This window comes from Pholcus phalangioides, unplaced genomic scaffold (assembly GCF_987345545.1).
Source record: "Pholcus phalangioides strain wild (caught in Gottingen) unplaced genomic scaffold, Ppha-v1.0 ptg000015l_1, whole genome shotgun sequence".
Lineage (NCBI taxonomy): Eukaryota > Metazoa > Arthropoda > Arachnida > Araneae > Pholcidae > Pholcus > Pholcus phalangioides.
Window position 1 is genome coordinate 19,147,352 of NW_028301608.1, and position 27,772 is coordinate 19,175,123.

Genomic DNA, 27,772 nt, shown 5'->3' on the forward strand with positions numbered 1-27,772 from the left:
ATAGATTACAAAACCATTTTGATGAATGCATTGTAAGAATGTAGTCTATCCCGCTTATAACGTTTTTCAAGAAACTGTAATTAAAAACATTATAAGTGGGAAATGTTTGTAATAATTATATAAACTGACTCTATTATATCCACTGACCATACCTTTTTTTACGTCGTTTTTAATTTATTAACAAACATCACAGTACATATATAGATTTAATAAGAAGCAAAAATTTGTTATTCCATTAAATGTTTATGGGCTATAGTTTGCAGGAAAAAAACAAGAAATACAAGGAAAAAGAAAAAAGAAATCTCTATATACTTTGATGTACAGTGCACCTTTGAACTTGGGTTTCTTTTTTAAAAAATCCATCTCAGGTGATTGTTTTCTTTACTCGGAAAAAAGTTTTTACGGAAACTTAGACAGTCAAGTGTTTCTATAAAACCAGGATAAAACATCACACGGCACATTTTCTTGCCTTTGTATAAAGTATCAAAAGTTTCCAGTCCTTTAATTGCTTCTGCAAACGTTTCAACAAGTGGTGACTGGAGTTATTATCTGCTAGTTTAAGCATTTTTATTTTTTCCTCTAAGCTTAGTGTGCTTTACTTTTTAACTTGCTCTGATATATTTTGACTCGAGCTGTATTTGGTAAAATCTAATGTGTTTACTTCTTCATTTTCCGAAATTTCAAAGGTCATAAAAGCATCATATTGGCTGTTTTGTGAGGAATTAAATTCCAAGTAAAGTAGGGAAATCCAATATTTCTTATCTGAAAAAGCCACTTTTAAATGCTACTTGATACTGGCCTCTAAAAATCTGTCAAGTTGTGTAATGTTTTGTGTCCATTATACTCTTTTGCGACTTGATTTTGTATCAATAAATTCAGAAGTAGATGAGAAAGACCGCCGTTTATTCTTCCGTTATATGCAGTCGTCTATAACACCACTATGAGAAGATTCATTTTTTGAAATCGATCTAATGAAAATCATGGGGAAAAAGATAAAACAGAAAAAAAAATGCTGATTTAAAGGGGGGGGGGGAAGGAATAAGCCTGATGTGAATTTTCCAAACGTTGTAAGCTGGAATAGCAAAAAATTTAGATGCTGCATCTGGGAAAAGTTAACATTATTCATATAGGAAAAAAGTTGAATTCACGAAAATTAATCATACTATAAGGGATCCACTGTATATAAAACAATATTGAACAAAGTACAAGTAAAGAATACAATAATAAAAAAGAGAAATGATGCATGATAATTATATTATATTGAGCTTCATGATAAGTAACTTAATTCTAAACTTTATTCAAAAATATACACAAATGAAAATGCATTTGAACACATATCTCATAAATATCTGTTGCTACAAATATATATATTTACCCCAAAGCAGGATGTGTTTTCCATTGTTCTGCAACCATGTAATAATGTTTCTTCAGTACGCTTTCCTTAAAATTCTTCCAGATTGTTCTGCAATGAATGTTGCAGATTTTGGTATATTCTGCTTTGAGAGTATATTTAATAACTACTTCCTTTACGCCTGCTGGAAGGACTTTTCAGTCAGGGCCATCATTTCAACTTTTTCCGGGGGGGGGGGGGCAGGCAAAGCACATGTACTTAATGTATGTATATATATATTTGTGGATATATATACCATTTTAATGTATTTTCGAAAGCCGGGGTGGGGAGCCTGTTTTCAGTCCCTTGAGGTTATAAAGTGTTTATATTATGCATGTTAAGTATTTGTTTGGTATATTGGCATTTGTGTATTATATGTTTGTATTAGTGAAATAGTTTTTTAAAAAGACAATCTGAAAAAAAAAAATGATCATTTCAGGTGCTGTCAGCTCTGGATGTTCTTCAGCCTCATAGTGATTATTTCCAGGAAATGTATCCTTCATCATACATATTTGCTTGCTTAGAAGCTCAAGCTGTTAAAAATAAATTTAACTCACTTCTATTGAACAATATGTAGCATTGTTAAGACCCCACCATTTTTTTTAGGAAAGCCCTTAATGGCACAACTGATATTATTTGTATACAATGAAAACCTGATGTAACAATACTCTGTAGACTAATGTGGTAACTCTGTGGAAGAAATTTTCAAAAATATTTTTGTGGAGAGATTGATGAAAATACTACCTCTGGATAAAACACACCCTTCCAAATTCATGCTGTTTATAAATTGGCGTTGTTGGTGTGTTCTGTTTACCACCAGAAAATGCACTGCAGATAGTTATAATTCATTAGTTGGTATAATTCAGTTGTGTGTGTTCTTTGCTTCTGTAACTATGTTTACTAGCGTTTACTGCATTCAGAGGGAGGGGGCAGAATACTGATGTTTATAAGGTTTTGTATATTACTCTGTTGTTCCAGTCACAATGCACTTTTTTTTTCCTTTAAATAAATACAATACTTTATTAGTCAAATGAGGAATACAGAAAAAAGGAGAGAGAAAAAAAATTACCAAGAAGCCAAATGGCCCTTACTGGCAATCACAATTTACATTTTGATCAAATTTCGTCAAATCACAAAAAAATATTTCATTTTTGGGGAGAAAACACAAAATTCGCCAATCAGCAAGCGTTAATCCAGCCTTTCGGAATCCAAAATTAGCATGATCACATGTATCTGCTTTATCCATATGTCGGTCCTGCTTCAAACCCAACGGGGATTTTTTGGTTTGCGAGATTTGATTTCCGAAATGTACTTTAACCTACTAGTTGGCAATGGTTAGCGATGGCTTGCACGGTATCACAGTTTTTACAATGGAAAAATATCCCTAAAATTTCCCTTTTACTAATGATAAATCCGTAAAATGTTTTAAAAGATCCCTTTTACATTTATTTTTGTACGAATTTGGATCTGTGCAAAACCTCCAGAATTCTCATTTTCTAAAGTTGGCAGCTATGTAATAGAGTTTTCTGCAAGCAAAATAAGATTTAACTGAGAGAAGTAGGGGGGAAAAAAGCAAAATTTTACAATACCCAAAACAGCCCTACTAGAATGTCTTCTACGAAAGAAAGGCTTTATCAATTGCAGAAAGGTAAAGAAAGGAGACTTTATTTACATTTAAGAAGATTCAAATAAGATTACAAAGAAATTTGTGACAATTCCATGTTTGAAAATCGGTGGAAAATTCATTATAGGCGTAGTTTGCTGGAATCTGTTCCTTATAAGCAATCAAAATAACATAGATAAGCGATACAGAATTGCTCGTTATATGTAAAAATTTGTGTTTGTTATAAGCTACTCTTACTGTATAATCTTTCTCCCTGTAAGAATGAATTTCTATGTGGTTATAGATGTATTAAGCTCTTTTTTGTGTTTGTATATGTAATTTTTAAAAAATAATTTTTGTGTCCTTAACTCGTTACTAGTTACGTTATAACTGAATTAATGCAGACTGATCTGCACAAGATTATAGTTTCTCCACAGCCGTTAACCTCAGACCACATAAAAGTTTTCCTTTATCAAATATTGAGAGGTAAGTAGACATTAATGATTTTTTTTTTCAAATTATATTAATTTTGGTTGGTTTAATCCAAGTACATGGTTTAATATTAATCTCAATATTCAAAGGGTTAAAGTATCTTCATTCTGCAAACATACTTCATCGTGATATCAAGCCTGGAAATCTTCTCGTTAACAGTAATTGTGTGCTGAAGGTGAGTAAAAATATATTAATGATTGTAAGGTTTATTGAAGATTTCGATCATTCTTTGGCAAATCAGTGCAGATAATTGTACCATTGCTTTTGGTCATTTGTGTGTTTTGTTCTATCCTTATCGGGGACTGGATAGGCTAACTAGACTCAGAATATGCAAGTTAAAAATGATTTCAAATGGCTGAATACTAACATCCTTGACTCAAGCATGGTTTAAACCCAGACTTATTGAACCTGCGATTAGGGAGCTCAACTGCTTGGCAAAAGTTTATGATTTGGTCTTGTCACAGTACACTTCCCGTGGTTGCTAATTATCCATTTATAACTATAAATTATTCAAAACAATACCTTTCGCCAGTCCCTTGAATATTTTTATATGGAAGTTTCACTGTATTGATGTTTCAAACTATAGAATATTTTAATCTGTAGAAATTTTAATTTCCAGTTATTTCACATATCTATTGGAGCAAAAACAATTATTTGAGTTGATAACTGTAAGGATATAATGTGTTTTCAGAATTTTAATATTTGCCGTACTTTAAACGCTAAAAATCCAACTCATAATCACACGTTAAAAATTTTTATACCAATGTCAATTTTTTAATTGCAATTTATTATAGACTGTAAACCATTTTGCCGTTGCTTGAATTTGTTGTCTTTTGGGTTGGTGTGTATGGTTCCACATCAATATCAAATTTTTAACATTGGTAAAAAAGCAAAATGCACAAAGTCGATGCCAGAACATTTCCAGACATGCTTTATGTGATGTGGTGTATCCATCATCTTGATTCTTATTAAATTTTCTATAATTAATTTTGAAATTTCAATAACTGTAAATATTTTGCATTTATCGGGGGTGGGAACTCTGTGCCAATGGCACCGCACTTCCCCAAAATAAACATCTTGCGCCATCCTGCTCCAATAGTGTATTTTTATATTTTTCTGTGCCAAATAGCCAATTTTGCCCTTCGCAACTTTACCCCAAGGCAGTTTTTTATTTATTTTTAAAGTGCTACAAGCATGTCAAACCGATAATTTATCTGGTCTCTCATTGAAAGAGTTGCCGGAAGTCTAGAAAAGGTTGCAAAATTAAAGAGACAGTTTTGATTTTTTTACATCAATTTTTGAATTTTTCAGGCAAGTTCCCTCGCTCGACTTTGTTCCCAAAAATCTGATTGGATAACTGTAGCCCCTGATTTAAACTATCAGCCCCTCATCTGGCTTTCCATCATGAAACCCCGATAATATGCTCCACATGGCAAATGCCTCTTAACATCTCTAAAACAGTTCTCATGAGGATTTCACATAAGACCTCACCTTCGAATTTTCATACTCCTTCAATAACTCGTCCATATCCCAGGTTTCTCATTACAAATATCTCGATGTTATCATTTCAGCAGACCTGCGCTGGAATAAACACATTGATTATGTCTATCAAAAATGCCTCAATAAACTCTTTTTCCTTCGTCGCAATCTAAAACACTCTACTCGTGACGTTAGACTTCTCTGTTATCAAACCTATATTTTTCCAGTCCTCTCCTGTGTCTCTGAAATTTGGGACCCCTACACTGCTAGCAATATCGAGAAGCTGGAATCAATAAAAAATAAATCCGCCCGTTTTATCTATGACAGTTGGTCCTCCTATGTGTCTGTCTTTGAACTTAAATGTGAATTTAATCTTCTCCCTCTAAATACTCACCGCCTTCTTTCTCGATTAGCCATGCTTTTTAAAATTCTCCATGGCCTTTTTAATTTTGATACCACCGGTATTATTTCCAAGCCAACATATCTCTCCAGCAGACTTGATCATCCACTTAAGATTAACCCTATCTCCGCTTCCACCAACTCCTTTAAATTTAGCTTTTTTCCACATACAATTTTTAACTGGAACTCTCTCCCCTCCACTGTCGTTGATTCACCCATGCCATTTATATTTTCGAAAAATATAAAACTTTTTTTCTGTCACCATCAACCGCATTCTCATATTTACGCCTCGTCCAACATTATTGTATAAATAAATATCCATGATCATGCAACTGAAGATGGTTTGCAATAGTCTTTCAGCTGTAAAGCACAAATATGAGTCAGTTTCCGTTTTCAAGAAAAAGAAAAAAGTCGCCACTGCAGGCAGCAGAAATTACTTTAGTCAATCGTCATTGCGTCAAATTCAGATGTTTCGTGAAAAAAATTGTCATTCCGGAAGTAAAAAAGCCACACTGCCGAATTACGAATGCTAATTTAGAAACTTTGTCAAATAACGAGCATTAAATTGCCAATGCTGCCAAATAACTAATGTTAAATCTCCAATATTGACAAATAGCGAGTGTCAAATCACCAAACAATTAGTGCTGAATCGCCCAATGTCATGTTGATTCTTCCGAAATTCTCTCCCATTTTGCAACAATTTCTTTCCGAGTATAAAATATTGAAAACTTATAGAAAATTTTTAGCCCATTTAAACTGCTGCTGTTCCAGACAGCAAATAGTGCCCTCAGTAAGCAAAAAGTTTCATTTTAAATAGACTAGTGTGAAAAATTTTATGACAGCCGCTCTTTCAAGGAAACAAGGTGTCAGAAGCGTTAAACACCAAAAACAAAAAACAAGCTTATGAAAAGATGTTTGATAACAAAAGACAGTGCAGTTGTTTTATTTTGAAAAGGGAAGGGGGTTAACGAAAATATTGTAAGTTAATTTCGCTGCTCCAATTTATAAATTTATAAATCTGCAAAATAAATTTATAAATCAATTTATAAATCTGCTCCAAAAAAATCCCTATATTTTGCTGAATTCCGAATTTTTCTGTTCCAAAACTGCTCTGAAATGGACTTTGTCACTTCCTACCGCTGATTTATCAAGAGCCTAATTCTATGGAAATGTGCAAGCATTCCTATGTTGTACACCCCCTCCCACTTTTTTTTTAAATCTTTCAATTTCTTACAAAATGAAAAGTGTGACAAAATCATGAACATGATATAGATTTATATTGTTTTTTTTTTAATTTAGATTTGTGACTTTGGTTTGGCAAGAGTTCAAGAAACAGATGAAAGCAAACATATGACTCAGGAAGTTGTTACACAGTACTACAGGGCTCCAGAGTTGTTAATGGGGGCTATTCACTACTCTTCTGCTGTAGACATATGGTCTGTAGGGTGTATATTTGCTGAACTCTTAGGAAGACGCATATTGTTTCAAGCCCAAACACCAATACAACAGGTATGTCCAAATTCTAAATGGTTTTATTGATGACATTATATATATCTTCCACACAGATGAGAATAATCTTTAATTCTTTAGTCATCTGCAAATGATGTTTGATATTAAAATACAATATTTTTTATGCACTTATGAACTGAATCTTTTCCCATATTTAGCTGGAATTGATTACAGACCTGCTAGGAACTCCTCACATCGAGGACACAAAGACTGCGTGTGATGGTGCTCGATCACACCTACTGAGACGGCCACACAAATTGCCTTCCTTGGCTGCTCTCTACACCTTGTCTTCTCAAGCCACTCATGAAGCAGTGCATTTACTTTGCCAAATGCTAGTCTTCAACCCTGTGAGTTTACGAAAACCTCAGTTTTCTAAAAAAAATCATCTCCAGAATTGTTTTTAAATGCTTGAAGTAAAATTCCTGCTTAATGAATTTTCTATTTTTATTTTTTAAGACGGCATTTAATAAAACATGAACACAAATATCACATTCCATCACTTAAAAATTAACTGAAATATAAATATGATGGAATAGGAGAGAGTATATTATAATGAACTTTTGAAGAGTAATTACAAGATTCACCCATTATAAGAAAACTACAGCAACTCAAAAAATTCTTCTTTTGTTCATTTCCTGTTTTGTGTAGATTTAATCATGATGAAACTTAGACTGTGTGTACTAGGGATGGGACAAATAGTGATTTAACCGAATGCCAAATATTTGGGGGCCGAATATAAAATTCCTTAATTTCATTGCAATTATAAATAAAATTAGTGTTTTTAATTGGAAATTATTGGTAATTTCAAATGATTGATATTAAATTTTAATTATTCAATTTATTAAGTGAAAGATTTTTATTGCTGTGATACTAACAATCAAAGTCAACTATGTATTTCAATATTATTTACAGAATCAATTTTTTTTTCTAACACTTGTTACAATTTCACAGCTAATCGAGAAAATGTCAATGATATTTACTCTCAACTAGTAATGCATCATAAAATTTATGACTTATCTTTCCTCTTTGCCCCTTTTGCCTTTTTCAGTAGCTTAATACATATCTTGTCTATGTGCATCCTTTGATTAGTGAACTTAATCTGACACAATACTAGATACGCACTCAGACTGTTGGGTGCAAACATTTACATTTCTGGCACAACTCACTAAGTAATAAATTGCCCATGGCTAAAGACCTGAGTTGTGCTCGGTTTGAAATGAAAGAAAGTTAGTGAAGTTGTGTAGTATTCATTCTTACTTCCACCTTATTGCAGTAGGATTCTATTTTTAGTTTCATGTTTTCCTTATCCTAGAAATTCACCTTGACATAACCTCTTGCACAGAAAGGGATATACACCACACAATAAAGTTGTATCTATAAATTTTTATTTTGTGCTAAAAGTTCCAGATATAATTTTTTAAAATTTGTTTGTGTGTTGTGCTTAGATTTACACTGATATTCATCTGAATACCTAAGCATTATTTGGCAAAAGGGGCAAATATTTGTCCCATCTCTAGACTGTATCCACGCATTATGACAACTCTAATATTATGCATTGTTTAATTTACCAAACCTTTCATTTTTCAGCAGGGCCGCAACTAGATGCTTTGTTACCCGGGGCAAGTGCGCATTTTGGCGACCCCTTGTAATGTTGTAATGTTGAAGGAGAGATTTGAGAATAAAATTTGCGCCCCCTCTGGTCCAGAGCCCGGGGCACGAGACCCACCTGCTCCCCTTTAGTTGCGGCCCTGTTTTTTAGTGTTAAAGCTCATTCTATAACAGTGACACAGTAAAAACAGTTTAGCTGCTATGCAGTTGTTTGGGCATTGTGCTGGACTCGCAAGGATCCAGGTTCAAACCCCATTGGTCACACACACACACAGTCATGTGAGTTGCCAATGGGCTAACTAATTCGGCTGAAGTTAGTTATCTGTAGTTTCAGACTTCGATTTGTGAATGTGGGTCCCCTCATCACAAAAAGTTTAACCCGCAGAGAGCAATAGACCTACAATGGTAGAAATATCTATTACACTTCACTCATAGTGTGAAAAATGGAAAGCAGAACTAAAATACATCCACAACATTAGATTCACTTAGGCTCATTGGTATACATGCACACTTCGGGCACAACTCATTTGATGGAAAATTGCCTATTGCAATAGACCAGTGTTGTTCTCCGTTAAAAATAAAGTTGAGTATTATATACAGTCAGACCTGCTTTTAATGAAGTCAAAGAAAACATCAAAAACATTTATTGCATGCAAACTTCACTATATTTGTACCAAGATTCTTTTAGAAAACATCCACTTATTCAGTGTTCACTTACAAAGACTCAACTGTTTTCAATTTTCTTACCGATGCCTATTGAACTATATATGTTTATGTTTGCAGCTTGAAAATGGCTGATCCTAATGGAAAACAGCTGGAACTTATTTTAGTTCTAATTTTAAATTTAAAAACCAAAATTTAAACTAATTACTGGACAAAATTGCTGAGTATACATGAGAATTGTACATTGCTTAGTATTATGAGTGAAATTATATTTATACTGCTTTGTTTCAGTGTTAATGTCATTTTATTTGTTTTCAGGACAAGCGTATAACATGTGCTGATGCATTGAGCCATCCATTTATGGATGAAGGCCGGCTACGTTATCATTCCTGTATGTGCCGTTGCTGTCATAATACATTTGCTGGCCGGCAGTATATTTCTGATTTTGAGCCTGTATCTGTACAAATTTTTGATGATGGCTTTGAAAAAGATCTGACATCAGTACAGCAAGTGAAAGGTAATTAGATTCATGAGATAATAAGAAAATCCCCCGGGCCTAAAATTAGAAACTTATTTAATACATGGTTTGTACAGTCCTTGAAAGTCCTTAAAAAAATTTTCATTTTTAAGTTTTTAAAAGTCATTGAAAAATCATTGCAGTCCTTGAAAAAATAATTACCATTTTCAAGTGCTTGAAAATTTTTTGTGTGTGAATTTCTTTCGTCGATTTTTGTTTTCTCCCTCAACTAAATCCCCCAAAACATTGTTCCATTGGGGCAAAACTGTGTGGAGCCACAATGATGATTAGCTAGACAGTGTTGAAAATAGAACGTATGATCACACTCAAGGTATTTCTGTGCTTTGTTGCATAAAATCTGGCTGCAAACACTGTACTTAAGATATTGCCTCAAAATATTTTAAACTATTTAATTAATATATTAATGAATGTCTGGTGAATAAATATAGACTGACTATTTCTTCGATAAAAATGCAGCAAAATTGCCAGTTGTCACCAAAAATCCTGCCAAAGGCAAGCAAAGTTGCCCGTTATTACTAAAATTGCCAAAAAATCACCAAAGGCAGAAAATGAAACACCATTACATTGAAGCAGTATGGATTTATTCTGTGGGAAATATGGTCACTCCTACATATATGACTACATGGGCTTTCTGATATTTTTATCAATTTTTTTTTAAAAGCAATACCTTTAGAAATTAATCTTGTCTACAAGCTGAAATTAAATAATTTTTAAAACATAGTTCTCTATCTTTGAATTAGAATTTCAAACTCAAAATTAAAATGTGTAAATGTTTAATATTAATAAAAATACCAATTAACTTCATTTTTTGTAGAAAAAAAAATGCGCAATTGTTATCAACCATGATATGAATGTCCTTGAATTTTAAAATTTTGCCTCAAAAGTGCTTTGAATAGTCAAGTGTCACTTTTAAACAGTATGAACCTTTTAATAGTCATAGATTATTATTACTCTACTTCTTCAAAGATTATTGATACATGCAATTGCAAACACACACAATTCAAGTTACCAACACCTTCATTGATCACATGATTTTTTTTCTAATGTATCTATAATACTAATATGTAAACGAAATGCCAACATTAATGTCTATGGTGCCTATTGTTCATTAACTCATTTTTGACTGCTCTTACAATTCGTGACCGAATCGCACAATTTTTTTATATATGATGACTGGCTATTTAAATAACATATTTTCGAACTTTCAAAAAAATTTAACATCAATTTAACATGTTTTTCTTTGCAATTAAATGTAAATTTACAATTAGCTTTCTAATTAATGCAAATTAATTATCTTAGTTTAATCAAAATAATTATAATTTTGGGAAACCGTGTACCCTGTGACAAAAAAAAATTGTGAAAAATTATTATTTTTTCTATTTTTTAAAAATTATATTTCTGTTCATGGTAAGGAAAAAGAAAATTCAGATCGAAAATCTGGATAAAATTTCTGAAAATTTCATTTTTGAAAAATCATCAAAAATCAAATTTCATTGTAAACAAATTCTAAAAAAATACTATGACACTCAGTAGACCTTTTTAGTTCCTAAAAACATTTATTTCGTACAAAAATGTGAGTGAAAAGTATATGAAGAATTTTTTAACAAAGCATTGCACAAATACAATGTCAGTCAAAAATGGGTTAAGAGAAAGATTGGCCGCTATTTGGTTTCTATTTATGGCAGATTTTACAATGTCTGTACTGGTTCTATTTCGGTGATCAAAACTGTAATAAAATTTTTTAAAAAACTGGTACCTTTCTTCATGCGGAATACTTGCAATGTTATGATTAGTTGTTTCACATCTGAAGACATTTTGATAGATTTATTTACCGTAAGTTTATGCATATAATTTAACACAAATTTTACTACCTTTCAGGTAAAATATTATCATCTTGTCTATAGGCCTATAATCTGCATGGGAAAATCTGATTCATCCGTAATGAAATTTTTAGAGATGGATGGGATTCTCACATGTTTTCTAAAAGACAGATTATTTTTCAAAAATATTGGTCCCAATAAAGTAATATTAAATGTGTTTGTATGCAAAATTGTAAGCAGGCTTAATTGCTTATCGTTGATCCCACCCAGCATATAAATTTATGATGCTACCGTATCTAAAAGAAAGGAAATATATAGCATTATAGTCTTTTTACAATGAAGTTTGAACTGAATAGCTTTTTAATCAGGGCCGGTTCTGGACATTTTTAAGTAAATAATGTTTTGGTGATAAAACACCCCCATTGCCCCCCCCCCCCTTCAGTTGGCGCATTCTGCGGTCGTGTAGTTTGCAGGATTCAAGGTTCAACCCTGTTTGTAACTAATATGAAGGAAAAAACTTCTCAGTTAAAACCATCTCATGTACAGTATGTTTGAAACTTTGTATTCAGTTAAATGAGTCATTAATTCTGCATAATTTAATGCATCTATTTTCCACTGAATGCATTTGCCACAGCATTTCAGTGAAATTTGATCATTGTTATTATTAATTCAATGTTATTTTGTAAATGCCTTGTTTTAATCATCTAATTTCAAGCGGTTAATGTTTTTTTTATAAGCATTGGTGTTATATAAGAATATCTAAATTTTTTCTCCATTCTTTTCCAGATCGGTTGTACCATTTTATATCAGATCGTTATAAAGGGCTGTATCGAATGCCACTTTGTATAAATCCTCACTCTGCCGCTTTTAAGAGTTTTGCTAGGTAAGTTGCATTTGCATATTATTAAAACATTAATTTTACATTTTTTTCCTTTTGTTGATTAGCTTGGATCCTATGGGTTCATTCAGCATATGGAGTGATGGAAGCAGGTTTTTTTCTGAAGGAAGGGGGGTCGTTAAAAAGTTTCAGAAGAAAGAATTGTTTCATAGACTCTAATCTAAAGTAGTAATATATACAGTCAATTCACATTAAGTCAAACTCCAGTATCTTGAGTGTCTGTTTAAGTCGAAATTTTCACTCAGCCCCAGAACTTTTCCTGATAGTGTTAAAATTTTTCCTTAATTCAAAGTTTCCTTCCTTTAAGTCAAAGTTTTCAGGAATGAGAGAAATTTAAAAGATAGCATTTGGCAATGTGTAATTTTTAGCATTTAACAATAGAATTCTGTGTTTAGCAATAGACTTTAGCAGATTCATTTATCAGATTGAAAAAAGCGAGACTCACGAAAAAAAGACCAAAAGAGACAGGCAATTAAAGTCATTGCATTTTTTGACATAAAGTGATCTTGTTTAAGCCTCGTTTATAATTTATTTCACACACACATTTATACGAGCATCATGTATTCGTCCGTTTCCATAATATATTGTATGGGTATCTAGTTTATTTCTAAATATTCTTATTCAATAATTAAATATGATTAAACATATTTTTTTAATTTCTCCATCTTCAGTAGCTTGACATGGTTTCACTAATACAGGTGGGCAAAAATTTCATTGAAACCAGAAAAATAACCAAAATAAAAATGGTTTGTAGGGTTCACATCACTAGGTCATGAGAATTTTTTTAAGACAGGAAAAAAAGCCGATAGAGGTGGTGCTGGTACGAGCAACTTCGGTGGAAATATGCAAATGAGACAGTTATAAGAACTTTCGCTCCTAATCCACAACCAGTTCACCGTTATAAACCGTGTATTTGAACAAGGATGCTGAGTGCAAAGAATAAAGCTTTGTTGGTGAAGTTGTTTTACGTGAACCAGGAATCAGCAACCATTGCCATGCGTAAATTCTGAGTTCAGAAGAACGTGAGGACTGGAAAAGGGCCTTTAACAGTGACAGGCCTCATGAAGCTTGCTCAGCGGTTTGAGGAAACTGGAATGCTGGAGGATCGTGTGTAAGAGCCGGACGACCATGTTTAAGGAAAGCATGTTCGTCGCGTGTTGCAGCCAAAATAGATGCATTAGCTTCCAAATCAGCTGCAGGGACCAGCAGTGCTCATGAAGCTGCCAGACGCTTGGGCTTACCACCATCCTTGGTACACAGTATTCTTCATGGAATCCTTGATCTGTACCCAGACAGATTGCAGTCATGCCATGAACTTTTACCAATGGATACTGTACAGAGGGAAACATTTGTGAGGTGGGCTTTCTCCAAAATCAAACAGGATCTCACCTTAGTCTTTAACATCTTGTGGACAGATGGAGCTCATTTTTTGCTTCATGGCAATGTTAATACCCATAACTGTCGTATCTAGGTGACGTCTAATTCACGTGAGTACACGCAGAAAGCATTGCATTCCCCAAAATTGACAGTGATGTGTGGGTTCACAGGTTTGTTCATTATAGAACCCTTCTTCTTTGAAACACATTGGCCAGCAGCATTACTTAATAATTCTGCTCAAGAAGGTTGTGCCATGTTTGCTTGAAAGAGATGTGCTTTCTACCATCACATTTATGCAAGATGTGGCAACTTCACACTGCTACTCCTATTAGGCATTCATGATACAGACGTTCGGGAAGGCAAAATCATTAGTAAGAATTACAGGTTCCCATGGCCGCCTCCTGTCTCTAGATTTGACACCGGCAGACTTCTGGTTATGTGGATGTTTGAAATTCCAGTTGTATCGATCTGGTCCATCCAATCTGTCAGAACTGAAAGATGTGATCCGCCGAGAGGTGTCATGTATACATCCGGACATGCTGCACTCTGCTGTTGCTGAATTTGTGACTCGTCTGCAATGTGTTATCCCCTGTGGTGGTGGTCATGTGGAACACATACTGCTGTAATAAACGATTTAGAGGCATCCTGTTTCTTATTTGCGTATCTTTTCTTTGACTTGTGTACATCAGTGCCACCTATCAGCTGTTTTTTTAATTATTTTTCTTCCTATATTAAAAAAATGATGATCTGGTGTTGCTAATCCTGGGACCGTTTTTTATTTCATTTATTTTTGTGGTTTTTATGAATTTTTAAAGTTTCTACTGACTTTTTGCCGGCCCTGTACTATATTCAGAGATGCCGCTGTACTGTATGTTACCTGGGTCCATTGGCAAAATCTGGATCCTTTTTGAGTGAAAGTGGGTCCCCTCTCGAAAAAAATTAAAGTAAGCATCCCACCCCATCATTCACTGGTTATCCCTGTAAATCAAATAAATGATTACATTTCTAAAAACATATTCAATTCAAAAAGTTCGGCTATCTACCGGCCCAAAAATAGTTTCATTTACCAGCTTATGACTAGGTTCTTTTACTTTCATTATTTACTACTCGAGAAAGCTTGAAGCTTGCAAAGAAACCCAGTAACACTGAGAATTTAACACGTAATAAATCTAACACAAATATAGTTAAGTTAGGCACATTTATATATTTTCTAATAAATCAATCTATGTATAAATTCTCTTCTGATTAATTTTCTAAAAACCATAACTCATTCAATAATACATATATTCTGATTAAGTTTAAAGCAAATGATTCTGAGAGACTCTTATCTTCTGATTTATATAAACCCTTGCGAAGCAAGTTCCAGGTGGAATGGATTTTCTTTTCTCTCCCTGGTGGTCCACAACTCTGTGGTCTACAACCATTTAACAGTCACATATTCATGCACTTGAATGTAAGAGCCATGTCAGATCTTTGTTGTTGAAACTTAACAGTGTGCTTGTGTGTGAAACAAGCGTTCTGGATGTTTGTGTTCAGCCCCAAAGCAGAATGTTTTGCGATGTTCTGCAACGAGCCCTCAGCTGACTGAAAATTCACATATACAAAATAGCGTTTTTTTACGCTTTTCTTAAAATTCTTCCAGATTGTTCTGCAACAGCACTGGTTGTTCTGCGACGTACGTCACACATTTCGGCATATTCTGCTTTGGGGGTGTTCAGTAGGTAATGCCATTCCATTCATTTTACAAATTGCTGGTGTGTGGATTTGAAGCATTTAATGTATACTTATTTGTGTATATAATTTATAAGTCCATTTATAAGACATTTATATTTAATATTTTATTTATTTATAAGACATTTATAAGTCCTGTGTACTCATTGTGGCAACAGAGCTTTTCATCAAACGGATAGCCAACTAAAGTTAGAAAATCATATTTGGCCGATTACCACTGCTGAATCGTAGATTCCGAAAACTGGGTTTTCACCAAGTGCAAAATCCTCCCCCTTCCAAGAGGATCAAAAATTTAAAATGTTTTAAATGTTTTTTTTGTAGAAAATTAAAATATTGAAGAAAGAAATGCATTACAATACTATCTGTTAACTTAAAGCTCTTTTTTGAGTGTTAGTGCCCAAAAATTTCTGTAGAAGAAATCTTTGTGGGCCCCCCAAAAGGCTGATTCTGTGTCCACATCCGTGATTTTCACACTGCAAAACAGTGATGACTGCATAGCAGCTAGATAACAAAACTAGGGATATTCAAGGTTTTTCCCCCAAATAGAAACAATCTCAGAATTTTTTTACAATTTGAATGTTTTAGCAACAAAGGAAATTTATGCCATATAGATGCTATCTTTGAATGCTGGTAGACAGTCGCACAGAAGTACTGTAATTTCTGGTATGTAACCCGCAAAGAAAAAACTTTCCGAAATTATGGAAAATTCAGTATACAGCCCTCTCATTCAGGGGCGTAGCAAGATATCTTGTCATCTTATTCTTCAACAACCGGGTTATATCAATACAAGGCAGTACGGTAAAATGTTTCACTCGTACTTAAGGTCGCGCGATACTGATAGATGGTAGAAAGAAGGGGGGAAAGGAAAGGGAAAATTTGCGGTTTTATCTCTGTACTTTTTCCTTCTTGGAACTGGGAAAGAAATTAGAAGCAAATTTTAATGCGTCCTTTTCCGAAATCCTGGATATTTGACGTGATATAGCGTGTCAGTGCCATCCCTATATATTTGTTACTAGCGTTGATGTTTAATAAATCTTTCTTTTTCCCCCACTCTCTGAAATCAAAATTTCCAATAAAGCAAACTAATGATAACTCAGTTTTTTGTCAGCTGCTACACATTTGACTTATCAAGATTTGACTATATTCCAGTTAGTTTGCTACTTATTACCTTATACTAAAAAAAAAAATTTATCTTGCTCCTGATTTCATTCTGATAATTGCATTTACAATAATATGGTTACAATTGTATGCCGAAATTGTAAGTAAAATGTTTTGTTTTTTTTTAAATTTGAAAAGAAAAAATTTGTCACATAATCAGATAAATCTCTTCAATTTATTAACTTGGAGATTATATCCAAAAATTAGTTTTTGCATATATAAAATCGCACATTGATTTCCTTATGCGAGATAATGGTCCTCTCTCCTTTTTTTTTTTTTTTTGCAATTATTGTGGAATTTTTTTAAGATGCATTTCCAAAAGTGGGGGGGGGGGGGGACAGTTTGAGTTTAAGAAGGGAAAATCTCTCTAATTAATCGTGTTCAAATTGTTCATTATTCATGTTTAAAAAATTAATAACTAAATATGCTTAAAATCTAAAAAAGATCAAAGTGGGTAATAAGAGATACTTTAATGTAATGATGGTCCATAAAACTAAATGTTCAAGAATAAATTTGAAAAGCCTTCATTAAAGTGATTATTTACTTGAAATTAGGGCTAGGAATTGATTAAAATTTCTAACTGGTTAAGTTTTTTAATTGATTAATCAAATTTTGATCTCTAACCATTAATAGCAAACTTAATATTGGTAACTATGTAAAATAAATGAATGCTATAAAAAAATTATTTATTTCACTCACTTATTTTCCAAATGTGAACAAATATCCTGAACATGCTTGTCATATCCTGGAATTTCTTAACTCAGATATTTTTTTTTTTTTTTAATTTTAGAAAATAGGCCATTTTATGTTAGTCACTGATTTTGATGCTCATACTGTTGTTTTTCCCCTTAGAAACTGTAGAAAATGTCTTAGAAGGGTTTTTCCCAAAATTAATACTGGAGGTGTGGGAGTCTGATGCTTTCCAAATTGCAAAACTGCTGTTCACAGTGGAGGCAATATATTTTAAGCTTTTTTTAAACTCTTATCAACCTCAATTTGGAACTGAAATCATCCTCAGTTTTCGTTGAATCAACCAGTATTTCCCCGTGACGAATTATTTGATCGAAATATTGATTTAAATATGGTCACTTATCTAAAATATTATGTATAGGAACATAATTTAAGGTATCTAATTTGTTTTTTCAAACAAATCAAGTTAATTTACAATGAAAATTTTAATCGAGTTGATTAACTTAACTAAAATTTTCTACTGCAATTAATAATTGTTAGATTAATCTGGTCAATCAACCAATTAATCAGACCAGTCCTACTTGAAATAATTGATGTCCAAAGACACCATTAATTTAAGTAAGATTTCTGCATTTTGTGTTTTTAGTTTTTCCTCTCTAGCTGCTTTCATTCTTTCATGTTCACTTATTTATACCTATTCACTAATGCAAGTATTTACATTCTTGCTTTATAAAATTATTCTGCTGCTTCTGTTTCATGATATGTCAGATATGCATTCTATTCTGCTTTGCTTCATTTCCTCCTCTTTTAAGCAATTTTGCCTATGCTATTTTTCTCTTGTTGGATAGGGATTTTTCTCAGAATGGCCATGTAAACTCAGTGTACAAATGAGTGTTTGCTGTGTTGGATAATGTGTGACATGTTAGAGTCTAGGTAAGAATAGATGCTATATTACAACAGGAATGTTTATATTCTATTGCTTAGCAATTCATTTATGCATTTTTTTAATGTTAGAGCAGCAGTAAATATCCTAATTCTGATCTTATACATTTTTCATTTGTCTTCATTAATTCTATTCTAAGTACAGTAAACTCCTCTTTAGTGGACACAGGCAGGACAAAATAAAAATCCATAAAAGAGAGAGTGACTTTAAATGAGGGGGGGGGGTTGTTATTATAGAAATATAAAAAACAGGAAATTATATTTTTTGGTCATAAGAGAACAGTGACTATTAAGAAAGGTTTTACTGTACCACTTCCTTAAATTTCTCTGCCTACTTCAAATATTTTCTCCTAGAATTATTATTCTTGAATACCAGTGCATATGCATTAGGTTCGGTCAAAAAAGTAAAATTCACATTTTTTTAGGGGCACAGCGATAAAAAGTTGCTAAATGGTCTCAAAATAACACTTGTGATTTTTTTCTTTTTACATTCTGATTAGTGTAACTGCCTCCGGATTGATATCAATTTTTTGATTTTTTTTATATTTCTGATTTTTTTTCCAAGGTAGGTTTCAGTTAGGGTTTTGATCAATTACGTTACGTTCTACAAACATAGACAATTCGTCACGTAGGTGTGAGGGTTGGATGGGTGAGTAGAGTGGTCGAGAGTCTAGAAAGACCCTATGCATGCGCATGTTTCCCAGTATAACTCCAGCTGAAATAAGGCACGGTTGTATAGCACTCGTTTGTGCCATTTTCATCATGGATCGTACTCGTTCGAAGTGGGAAATGTCCGTTATTTCTTGATTCAAGTGACATTAAATGCAATATGTTACCAACCTATGAAGATGTTTCTATTCCTTCTTACATAAACGAGTGAAAGTGATGCTAAAGGCGTATCATGTATGAATACAAAAATCTTTTAAGATCACACCCTAAAATACGAAGAAGCAATTAGCAGAATTTCATGCCATAAATTTTTTGTTGGACCTTTATTTCATCTTACAAGTGTAAGAACATCGAAGAGTGCATTTGTTCCTGATACAAAAAAAAAAAAACCTTTCAGAGAGAAAAGCTTTCTATTCAACCAACGAGTGATCAAAGTCCTACAAATAATTGCTTTATACTTTGACAGACAGAAGGACAAAACTTCAATTATATATTAGAAAAGGACGGAAAAATGTACAGACAGAGCATTCTTGAAGAGCATATTCCATTGATAATGGAACTAGCGTAGAAGCACCAACTTCTGGCACATCTGAATGCATAGAACAAGCAATCTTCGATTTCTTCTTGGAATCAGAAATATCTATGGAATCTTAACTCCTTACAACACTCCTAAAATTACTTAGTTTTAAGTCTTTGTTAAACTATAGGTACGTTGAATAAGTCTTGATATCATACTTAGTAACGATATTATCTATATATATGAAATTGATTGTGTGTGTGTGTGTGTGTGTGTGTGTGTGTGTGTGTGTGTGTGTGTGTGTGTGTGTGTGTGTGTGTGTGTGCGTGCGTGCGTGCGTGCGTGCGTGCGTGCGCGCGCTATACAAATCTGTAATTTTAGATCAATCATCACCAAATTTTGCGTATATACCAAATGGGACCCAACTTGAATAATAGGTTACTTTAAAATTTCGTCAGAGCAGGGCAAAAAACTGTCCGGCAACAATGGTTTTTGGGACTCAACAATCACTTTCCGAACGTTTACTTTGGTTACCGTGGTTCCCTAGCAATGCGTTTCAGACGAGTATATGCCTTTACAATGGTTTGTCATTTCTTCAACGCTGCCAGTATATATATATATAATAGTTTATGCCTTTATACAGTCAAACCTCGTTAATGAGTCACTCTTGGGAGAGCAAAAATATGACTTAGTAAGCGGAGGGGCTCGTTAAACGGAGTAAGCCATAGCTTGCCAATTCCTGCCTGAGGACAATTGGGACTTCCAAAAAAGTGATCCGTTAAGCAGAGTGATGTGTTAACCGGGTGACGCACTAACAAGGTTTGTCTGTAATGGTTTGCCACATTTTCAATACTCCCACTAATGAGGCTTTTTGAATAGACGTCATAAATATACATTTGAATAGGCAGGAATAGATTTGGGTGGTCTAAATGTTTAGCAGGACATGATAGTTGTTAATTTTAAAAAAAGCTTGTTGGCTTACGAATATCTGGCTCCCTTCTCTAGGAAATTCGCTGAAGACGGGTTCACTGTAAGCTCGTCCAACGAGATGTTAGCCTGAGGATGTCATCAATGAAAGTCCAAGGTGGGGCCCATCTTGTGGGGCAGAGGCCCCAGGAGCATCATCTTTGGATAGTCGCCCCTGGTGGATCGCTTCAGTAGGGATGACCGATGTTGATATGAAGGGAGAGAGGTGGCCATGGTGGAGTTGTCATGAGAGGTGGTGGCCGAGGAGCGTCGTCTTCATATGTGTGACCCCTGGTGGATCGCTTCTAGCACTGTTGACCGATGTTGGGTGGAGAGAGGCCTCAGGAGGCCGTCATGGGAGGTGGGAGGTGGTGGCCCAGGAGTCTTCTATGATATGGCCAGGTACAGGTTGACGTTCTTTAGGATGTCAACCATTGGAAAACATTGCATGTTCTTTCCCCCCCCCCCCCCATGTTTCGAGAGGAGACTCGTCTTTTGCATCTATCTACCTCGAATACCTTAGGAAAATGCATTGTTTTCTACAACTTTTTCCTGAACTTCCCAGTATCTACCCACCTTATTGGTCCCGGAAGTGTCACGTGACAGCAGCATCAGGCTTTCACTCTCTTTCTCTCAGCAAAAGCCTGCAAAAAAGATGACTCACTTGGGAGGGGAGGGGAAGGGAGCGAGAACCAAATGCCCAAAATCCGTGCCTAAACATAATTTTACAAAAATCTGGAATTTTTGTTCTCCCGCACGTAGTATTTTGTGGAAGAGCCACATGGGGCTCGCAAGCCGCGGTTTGCTGACCACTGTCCTATCTAATAAGAAGCATATGATCCAAGACTGCAGTGTTTTCAACAAATTCAATACAGGAAGTGATCATCGACTAGTCAGCTGTAGAATAATGGAATGGAACACTAGAATGGAAAGAACGAAACTTATCAAAATACAAAACTGTCATTGATCTGGTAAAGCTTCAAGAACATCAATATAAATTCCAGTTAGAGCTAAAGAACCGACTTGATTTGCTATATAACACCACTGAGGATGGACAAGATGTCACCACGATGAACAAAACTTTAACCACTACCATAAAAGAAGTAGCAACAGAAGTCGCTGGAGAAAAAGAAATCGAACCAGTGAAGAAAATAACAGAAGAAACAAAGAAACTGATGAAAGACCAGAGAGAATTTCAGATTAAGAAAAATGACCCCAAATCAAAAGTGGAATATGCAGAACTTTGCAAGACAGTACGAAAGCGGATTACAGAAGATGTCAGGAAGTTTACTTGCGATATTTTAAAGAAAGAATTGGAAGATAATAGGAGCTTGAAAAATCAGCAAAATGAAACTGTGTGTTGGGAAAAAGGAAATTTTTGCTCTAAAAAGGAAAGATGGAACCATCACAAAAGATGGAAATGAAAACATTAGTATTGTTGAGGAATTTTATAATACTCTATACATGAAGAACAGGATCAGAACCGAGGAAAGAGCAGGAAGAAAAGAAAATGGAGCAGAATTCGTACAAGTAGTGCCTGTGCTGAAAGAAAGTCTACAAGGCTATAAGATGTATGAAAAAGGAAAATGCCCAGCTGAAGATGGGATTTCAATATACATTAAAGAAGCAGGAGAAGAATTTGCTGGTATGCTAGCTGCTTTGCTCACAAATTGTCTCACAAAATCGGATGTGCCTGAAGATTGAAATAACTCAATGATGGTTCTTCTTTACAAAAAAGGTGAAAAAGAAGATATTAAGAGCTATCGACTAATCAGTCTCCTATCAGTAATTTATAAAATCTTCACCAAAGTGCTGACATATAGGCTTGAATCCAAATTGGATGAAGCTCAACCAAAAGAACAAGCAGGATTTCGAAATGGATTTAGTACAATGGATCACATCCAAACAATCAGACACAAAAAATACAAATTACCATTGCATATGGTCTTCATTGATTTTGAGAAATCGTTTGACTCTGTGTTCAAGAAAATATGCTACTGTTAAAGCTCTAGGTGTAATTGGCATAGAGAAGACTTACAACAATATCATCAAGAAAATATATGACAAAGTAACTGCAACAATTCATTTGGATAAAGGTAAAGCAAAGATTAAACCTGGAAAAGGAGTCAGACAGGGTGATGCTATCTCACCAAAACTCTTTACTGTTGTTTTAGAAGAATTATTCAGAAAAATGGATTGGGATGAGAAAGGAATTGAAATAAATGGAGAATTTCTCAATCATTTGCGTTTTGCAGACGTTAGCAGTAATCCAGACAAACTAGAAGAAATTATACAGGAACTGGCAAAGGCAAGTATTCAGGTGGGCTTGAAAATGAATCTGCAAAAGACTAAAGTTATGTTCAACCCCTTTGCATTGAAGAGGACAATCTTGCTCAACAACACAGAGACAGGAGAAGTAGAAAGCTATGTATACCTGGGTCAAGAAATTACCATGGACAACAGAATCATTAATGAAATAAACAGAAGGATCAGGATTGGATGGAGCACTTTTAGCAAAAACTAATTCTGAAGAGCCACATGCCATTATGCCTGAAAAGAACAGTGTGTGCGCTACCAGCACTGACTTATGGATTACAAGTAAGACGGTACAAAGGCTACAGACAACACGAAGGAGCATGGAAAGATGTATGCTAGGCATTAGAAGGAGAGACAGAAAATAAATCATGTGGATAAGGAACCAAACAAAAATATATGATATCATGGATAGAATTAAACCTCTAAAATGGAAATGGGCTGGACATATTGCAAGAGCAGAGCACAACAAATGAACTACAAGTCTTCTAGATTGGTACACTTGTGTGTGTGGTGTTAAATGTCCAAGAAGACATCCCCACGCAAGATGGATCGACGAGATCAGAAAAGGTGATGAAGTCAACTGGTTGACTAAAGCATCAGACAGAGCAAAATGCAAAAATTTTGAAGAGACCTTCAGAAGCAGTGGATTGAAAATGTTGGTTGTTGATGATGAGGTATTAAAAAATATAAAAAGTTTGATATACAAATTCTCAATTGTAGTTATAATTTCCAGAATAACTTATGTGCAGGTTAAGCAGCAAGGAATTTTTTTGGAATTTGAAATAAAATTGAATTGTGTCGAAAAAAAATCTTATGATTGATATTTCTTTGCATACCTACTCTCATACATACATTTAAACCTAATAAAATTTATGAAAATTTAGATCCCTTAGTGAAAAACAACCTCCGGTCATTTTGACGTATTGGTCCTCCTATGTATAACAAAACAGTGGTCCTTGTATTGTTAATATTCAGTGTATGTTACCATGTTTTCGTGAACACTACCACAGTTTAAATTAACAAAAATACATTTCAAGAAAACTTTATACCATTACTTAGTTACTTTATACACACTGAGCCTGTTTTTCTCTCTCTTTACTTTGAGAAGTTGGCCCGATTTTTAAGTCATATATATATATATTTACTAAACCAAATATCTTTGATTCTATTCAGGGGGTACTAAATAGCCACTTTTACAAAGCACCTTCAAGTTCAAAGGACTATAAGTGTAAAGAATGAAAAATTGGATTAGTGGATAGTCGTTACAGATGATTATTTTTTTCTAGGTTTTTTTTTTTTTTCATTTTTTCATAATTAATGACAAATATTTGAGCAAAACAAATTTGTATAATCCAAACAATCATACAATTAGCAAATAATATATTTTTCTCAACCTTATGTTATCTGTGCAATAATTTCCCGCTTGGCTCTTGGTATACCTTCTTTCATGTTTTTTAATGTTTGTACTCCTTTTAATTTGCTTTCCGGATAATCAAGGTTCTAGTTTATAGAAAATCAAGCCTTGATTGTCTATACAGTAGAAGATTAAAGATTCACGTAGTCTCTTGATTAAACTTTTTTTTATTCATGAAAGAAATGTTTGAAACTAATTTTATTCAATTAACATAAAATGGGGGTCTTTTAAAAAAGTTTTTTTCTTCCCCCTTCCAGGCACCACCATCATCATCCTCTTCCATTACTTCGTTCCTCCTCTTTGAATGTTAATGGCCTATGCTAGCTGGTGAATGATATCGGCACTGGAGGTTTTGCTGCCATATTGAGCCATAGTGGTGGCTCACAGTCTCTTTGCTCATTCCTGGAGCTGTAGCCTTTTGCACTCGTAATTTTATCAGAGCATTCCTGCCAAAATTCACTCATCGTTATGTGTTGTTCAACTTTAGCCCTTGAAGCTCAAGTTTATTGATTCTGACGTTAAAAAGTATATTTACAACTTTTTCCTTTTTTAAGTAAATAATAAAATACATTTTTTAACTAATAGGATCTGGTTAGTTAATTGTTTAGTTTTCCAGACATTCATTCTAATGTGATTTTTGTGATAATGTCTAGTTTTTATTCACAGAAAAAGAAAAAAATTGTCTTTTTGTTTGTTTTTCAATTCTGTTTTTTTTCTCTCTGTGCATTTTAATTCTCCAGTGATTGAATTTTTAAAATATGCTTATAGGTGATTTGTTTTAGTGTGCATAGTGTCATTCAGTACTTTGATCATACATAGAGCCATTTGAATTTTTATATATGACCAATTAAAATGTTGAAAGGAAAAAAAATCTTGTTTGTGTGCTATTGGAAGTTTTTTAATCATAAAAGTGAAAGAAACCATCCATTACCATTTACAGAATGAGCCAGCTTACGTTTTTTGCTATGATAGTAGTGTATCAGTATCTGTATAGTTTGCTTTTAATTGCTGGAAATTATTTTTGAGGTCAATGAATGACTTAATGATAATGTAACATTTTATTGCATGAAAAAAAATTGCTGTTTGCATTAAAAGATCTTTGTTTCCCAGTACAGTTAAATAATAAATGCTTTTAATCTTGCCATTAATATAGTAAAAACTATTCAGTACATATATATTGGTTAATTGTCAAAAATATTATAAATATGTATTTTTGATATTTTTCAAGTTATAGAAATGCTACTAATGGTTGAATTGATTAATGGGAAATTTCTTTCTACTCCAATAAATTAAAAAATGTTTAAATAACATCCATATGGTAACATGATCATTGCTGCTTTAGATTTTTTTGCAAAAAAAACAAAATTTTTCACAAATTTAAAACTTGTTTCTGTTCAGTTAAATTTCTTAAGCTGTGATATATACAGCTTTTCAATGTATATATATATTTCTTTTTTGAATTATTTTGTGAAATTTGCTCTAACATTTAAGTACTGAATGGCATATCATGCTTAGGTGTATGTATGTTGTAAAATTAAATTTATATATACATCAATTCCTGGTGTTGGAACCACTAAGTCAATTTTTTTTTTTGGAACTATAGTTATTTTACTCAATCATGTTGGAATATTTACCGATTATGGTCTTTTTTTTTCTGATCTCATTCATTCTCTTTTATTTGCTCAATATTTTCTTGAATTTTTGAATGAATTCCAATATTTTCAATGAATGGGTAAACAAATGAATTTTTATTTTGTTAATTTGTATGTTTTGTTTTGTCAAGGTTGGTTTTTGTCTTAATAGTCATACTTGCTTATGTTATTTGTTTACAAGCCATTTCTTTATAATTAACAGCAGCTTTAAATTGTTAAGTATATTATGTGTGTAAAAACTACTGATCTTCAAAATGATATTTGTCATATCACTGCTCATAATTTAGATATTTTCCTAACCTGAAAAGTTCATTAGCATTGTTTTAACGTCATGGTGCTTATTGATATTATAAGTTTGAAGTATGAAGTTTGTGATTTAACTATCAAAAATTTTATCTTATTCTTCTGTAACCTTTTTGTATTTAGTTGAATTGTCTTTTATTTTATGTATGTATATGTGTGCAGTTGTGTAATTTTTGATGCCGCTAGATTCTCCTGTTCTGTTAGATGAAGTTCATTCTTATTCGTCATAGTCTTTGAGCAAAATTTTAGAGATTCATTCATTCTTATTGCAGAAAAGTGAATCTTGTTCACAACGAAGTTGTCTCTGCCTTTCATAGATTTTTCGCTGTTCTTTGAAAAACAGTGATTTTGTGTAGATATTTCTGTAGAAACTGTGGTGTTGCTGGTGCAGTATTTTTGCTTATTGCACCTTCTTTGCTTTATGTAAGGAGAAGAAAATCTTGTGAGATTAACGTGTGCCTTCCAGAGTGTATTAGAAACTCACCTTTTCTCTACTACCATAGAGAATATTGTAATGCCCATTTATAGAACTGCCATTATCTGCTTATCATGCATATTTGAACTTCCTTTGGTGTTCATTTGATACTGACTGCAATATAAGGTTTTTGAACTATTCTAACAAGAAAACACTTCTACACATTCACATTTTCTATGCAATAACATTGCTGAATGATTCTGGGAAGTTTGATGCATTTATACTCTATTTATTTCCATCAATCAAAATAATCAAATGTTTAATTCTATTAAATGTTAAATCTATTTGGAGTGTCAAGATGTTTAAGATGTGTTTCCAATTTTTTAATTATAACATCATTATAATCAGTTCCCTGCCTGTCTTTTTTTTTTTTTGTATGAATTAGGCAATATTTTTTTAAGAAAGGAAATAATTTTCATTTAAAATGTTTAAATAGTAATGTAACTGGAACATTTTTTAAAAAAAATGTTGCACTAACATTTTGAATGTAATATATATATATATATATATATATATTAAAAATAATCAAATTCACGCACACACAAATTAGTTGTCATCAAATCACAAAAGCTCCAAATAACAGATTTCAAAATCTGTTATTTTCTCTTCTAAGAAAAAAAAATTGTTTTCAGCATCTTCTGAAATAAGTCTTCTTTAAATGAACTCGTGGTTACAATTTCGTATCTTTGGCTACCAAGACGGTAGTATTCCTTTTTTTAATGAAACCCTTTCTGTTTGAATAAAACTTTATTCCCATTTCTCACTTCTTAGCAAAGGAAGAATTGACATTTTGTAGTGTTTGTTGTGGAGATCATTCAGGCCTACAACATTTGCAAATTGCCGCATGACAACAAGCAAAACTTAACATGCTTAGTTGTCTGCTTCCAAATTTGGAAGACAGATGGCAGCACTGCTTGACCACATAAAAAGCATTCCGAAGAAATAAACTTCACATTAGGTTTACAATACTTACATTCACATTCCAACATGTACTCATTCGTTAGAAAATCCATAAGACAAATGTAGACAAGGTGCATTTGTGGTATAGTAATGTCTGCTATTGCTGAACTGAAGAACCAGGATTTAACCTTGTGGGCAGCACAGTGATGGTCGGCGGCAGTTGGTTTTCCAACTTTGAGACGTGAATGCGAGCATGCGAATGC

General features: G+C 33.4%; 1 protein-coding gene across 2 annotated transcripts in view; it reads left to right on the forward strand.

The window, feature by feature from the left end:
- The window catches only part of LOC149075614 (serine/threonine-protein kinase NLK-like), a 40,443-nt gene extending 14,912 nt beyond the window's left edge, over positions 1-25,531 (forward strand). Inside the window, exons 3-11 of one of the 2 annotated variants that reach the window (XM_089243098.1) lie at positions 1,830-1,882; positions 3,373-3,479; positions 3,575-3,660; positions 6,663-6,872; positions 7,031-7,219; positions 9,462-9,660; positions 12,288-12,384; positions 18,204-18,288; positions 24,437-25,037. In XM_089243098.1, coding sequence (XP_089099224.1) covers positions 1,830-1,882; positions 3,373-3,479; positions 3,575-3,660; positions 6,663-6,872; positions 7,031-7,219; positions 9,462-9,660; positions 12,288-12,384; positions 18,204-18,246 — 984 coding nt within the window. In that variant the 3' untranslated portion in view covers positions 18,247-18,288; positions 24,437-25,037. Of the gene's footprint in view, positions 1-1,829; positions 1,883-3,372; positions 3,480-3,574; positions 3,661-6,662; positions 6,873-7,030; positions 7,220-9,461; positions 9,661-12,287; positions 12,385-18,203; positions 18,289-24,436 lie in introns of both variants that reach the window. The other variant, XM_089243097.1, reaches the window with a different exon arrangement.
- The last annotated feature ends 2,241 nt before the right edge of the window (positions 25,532-27,772 follow it).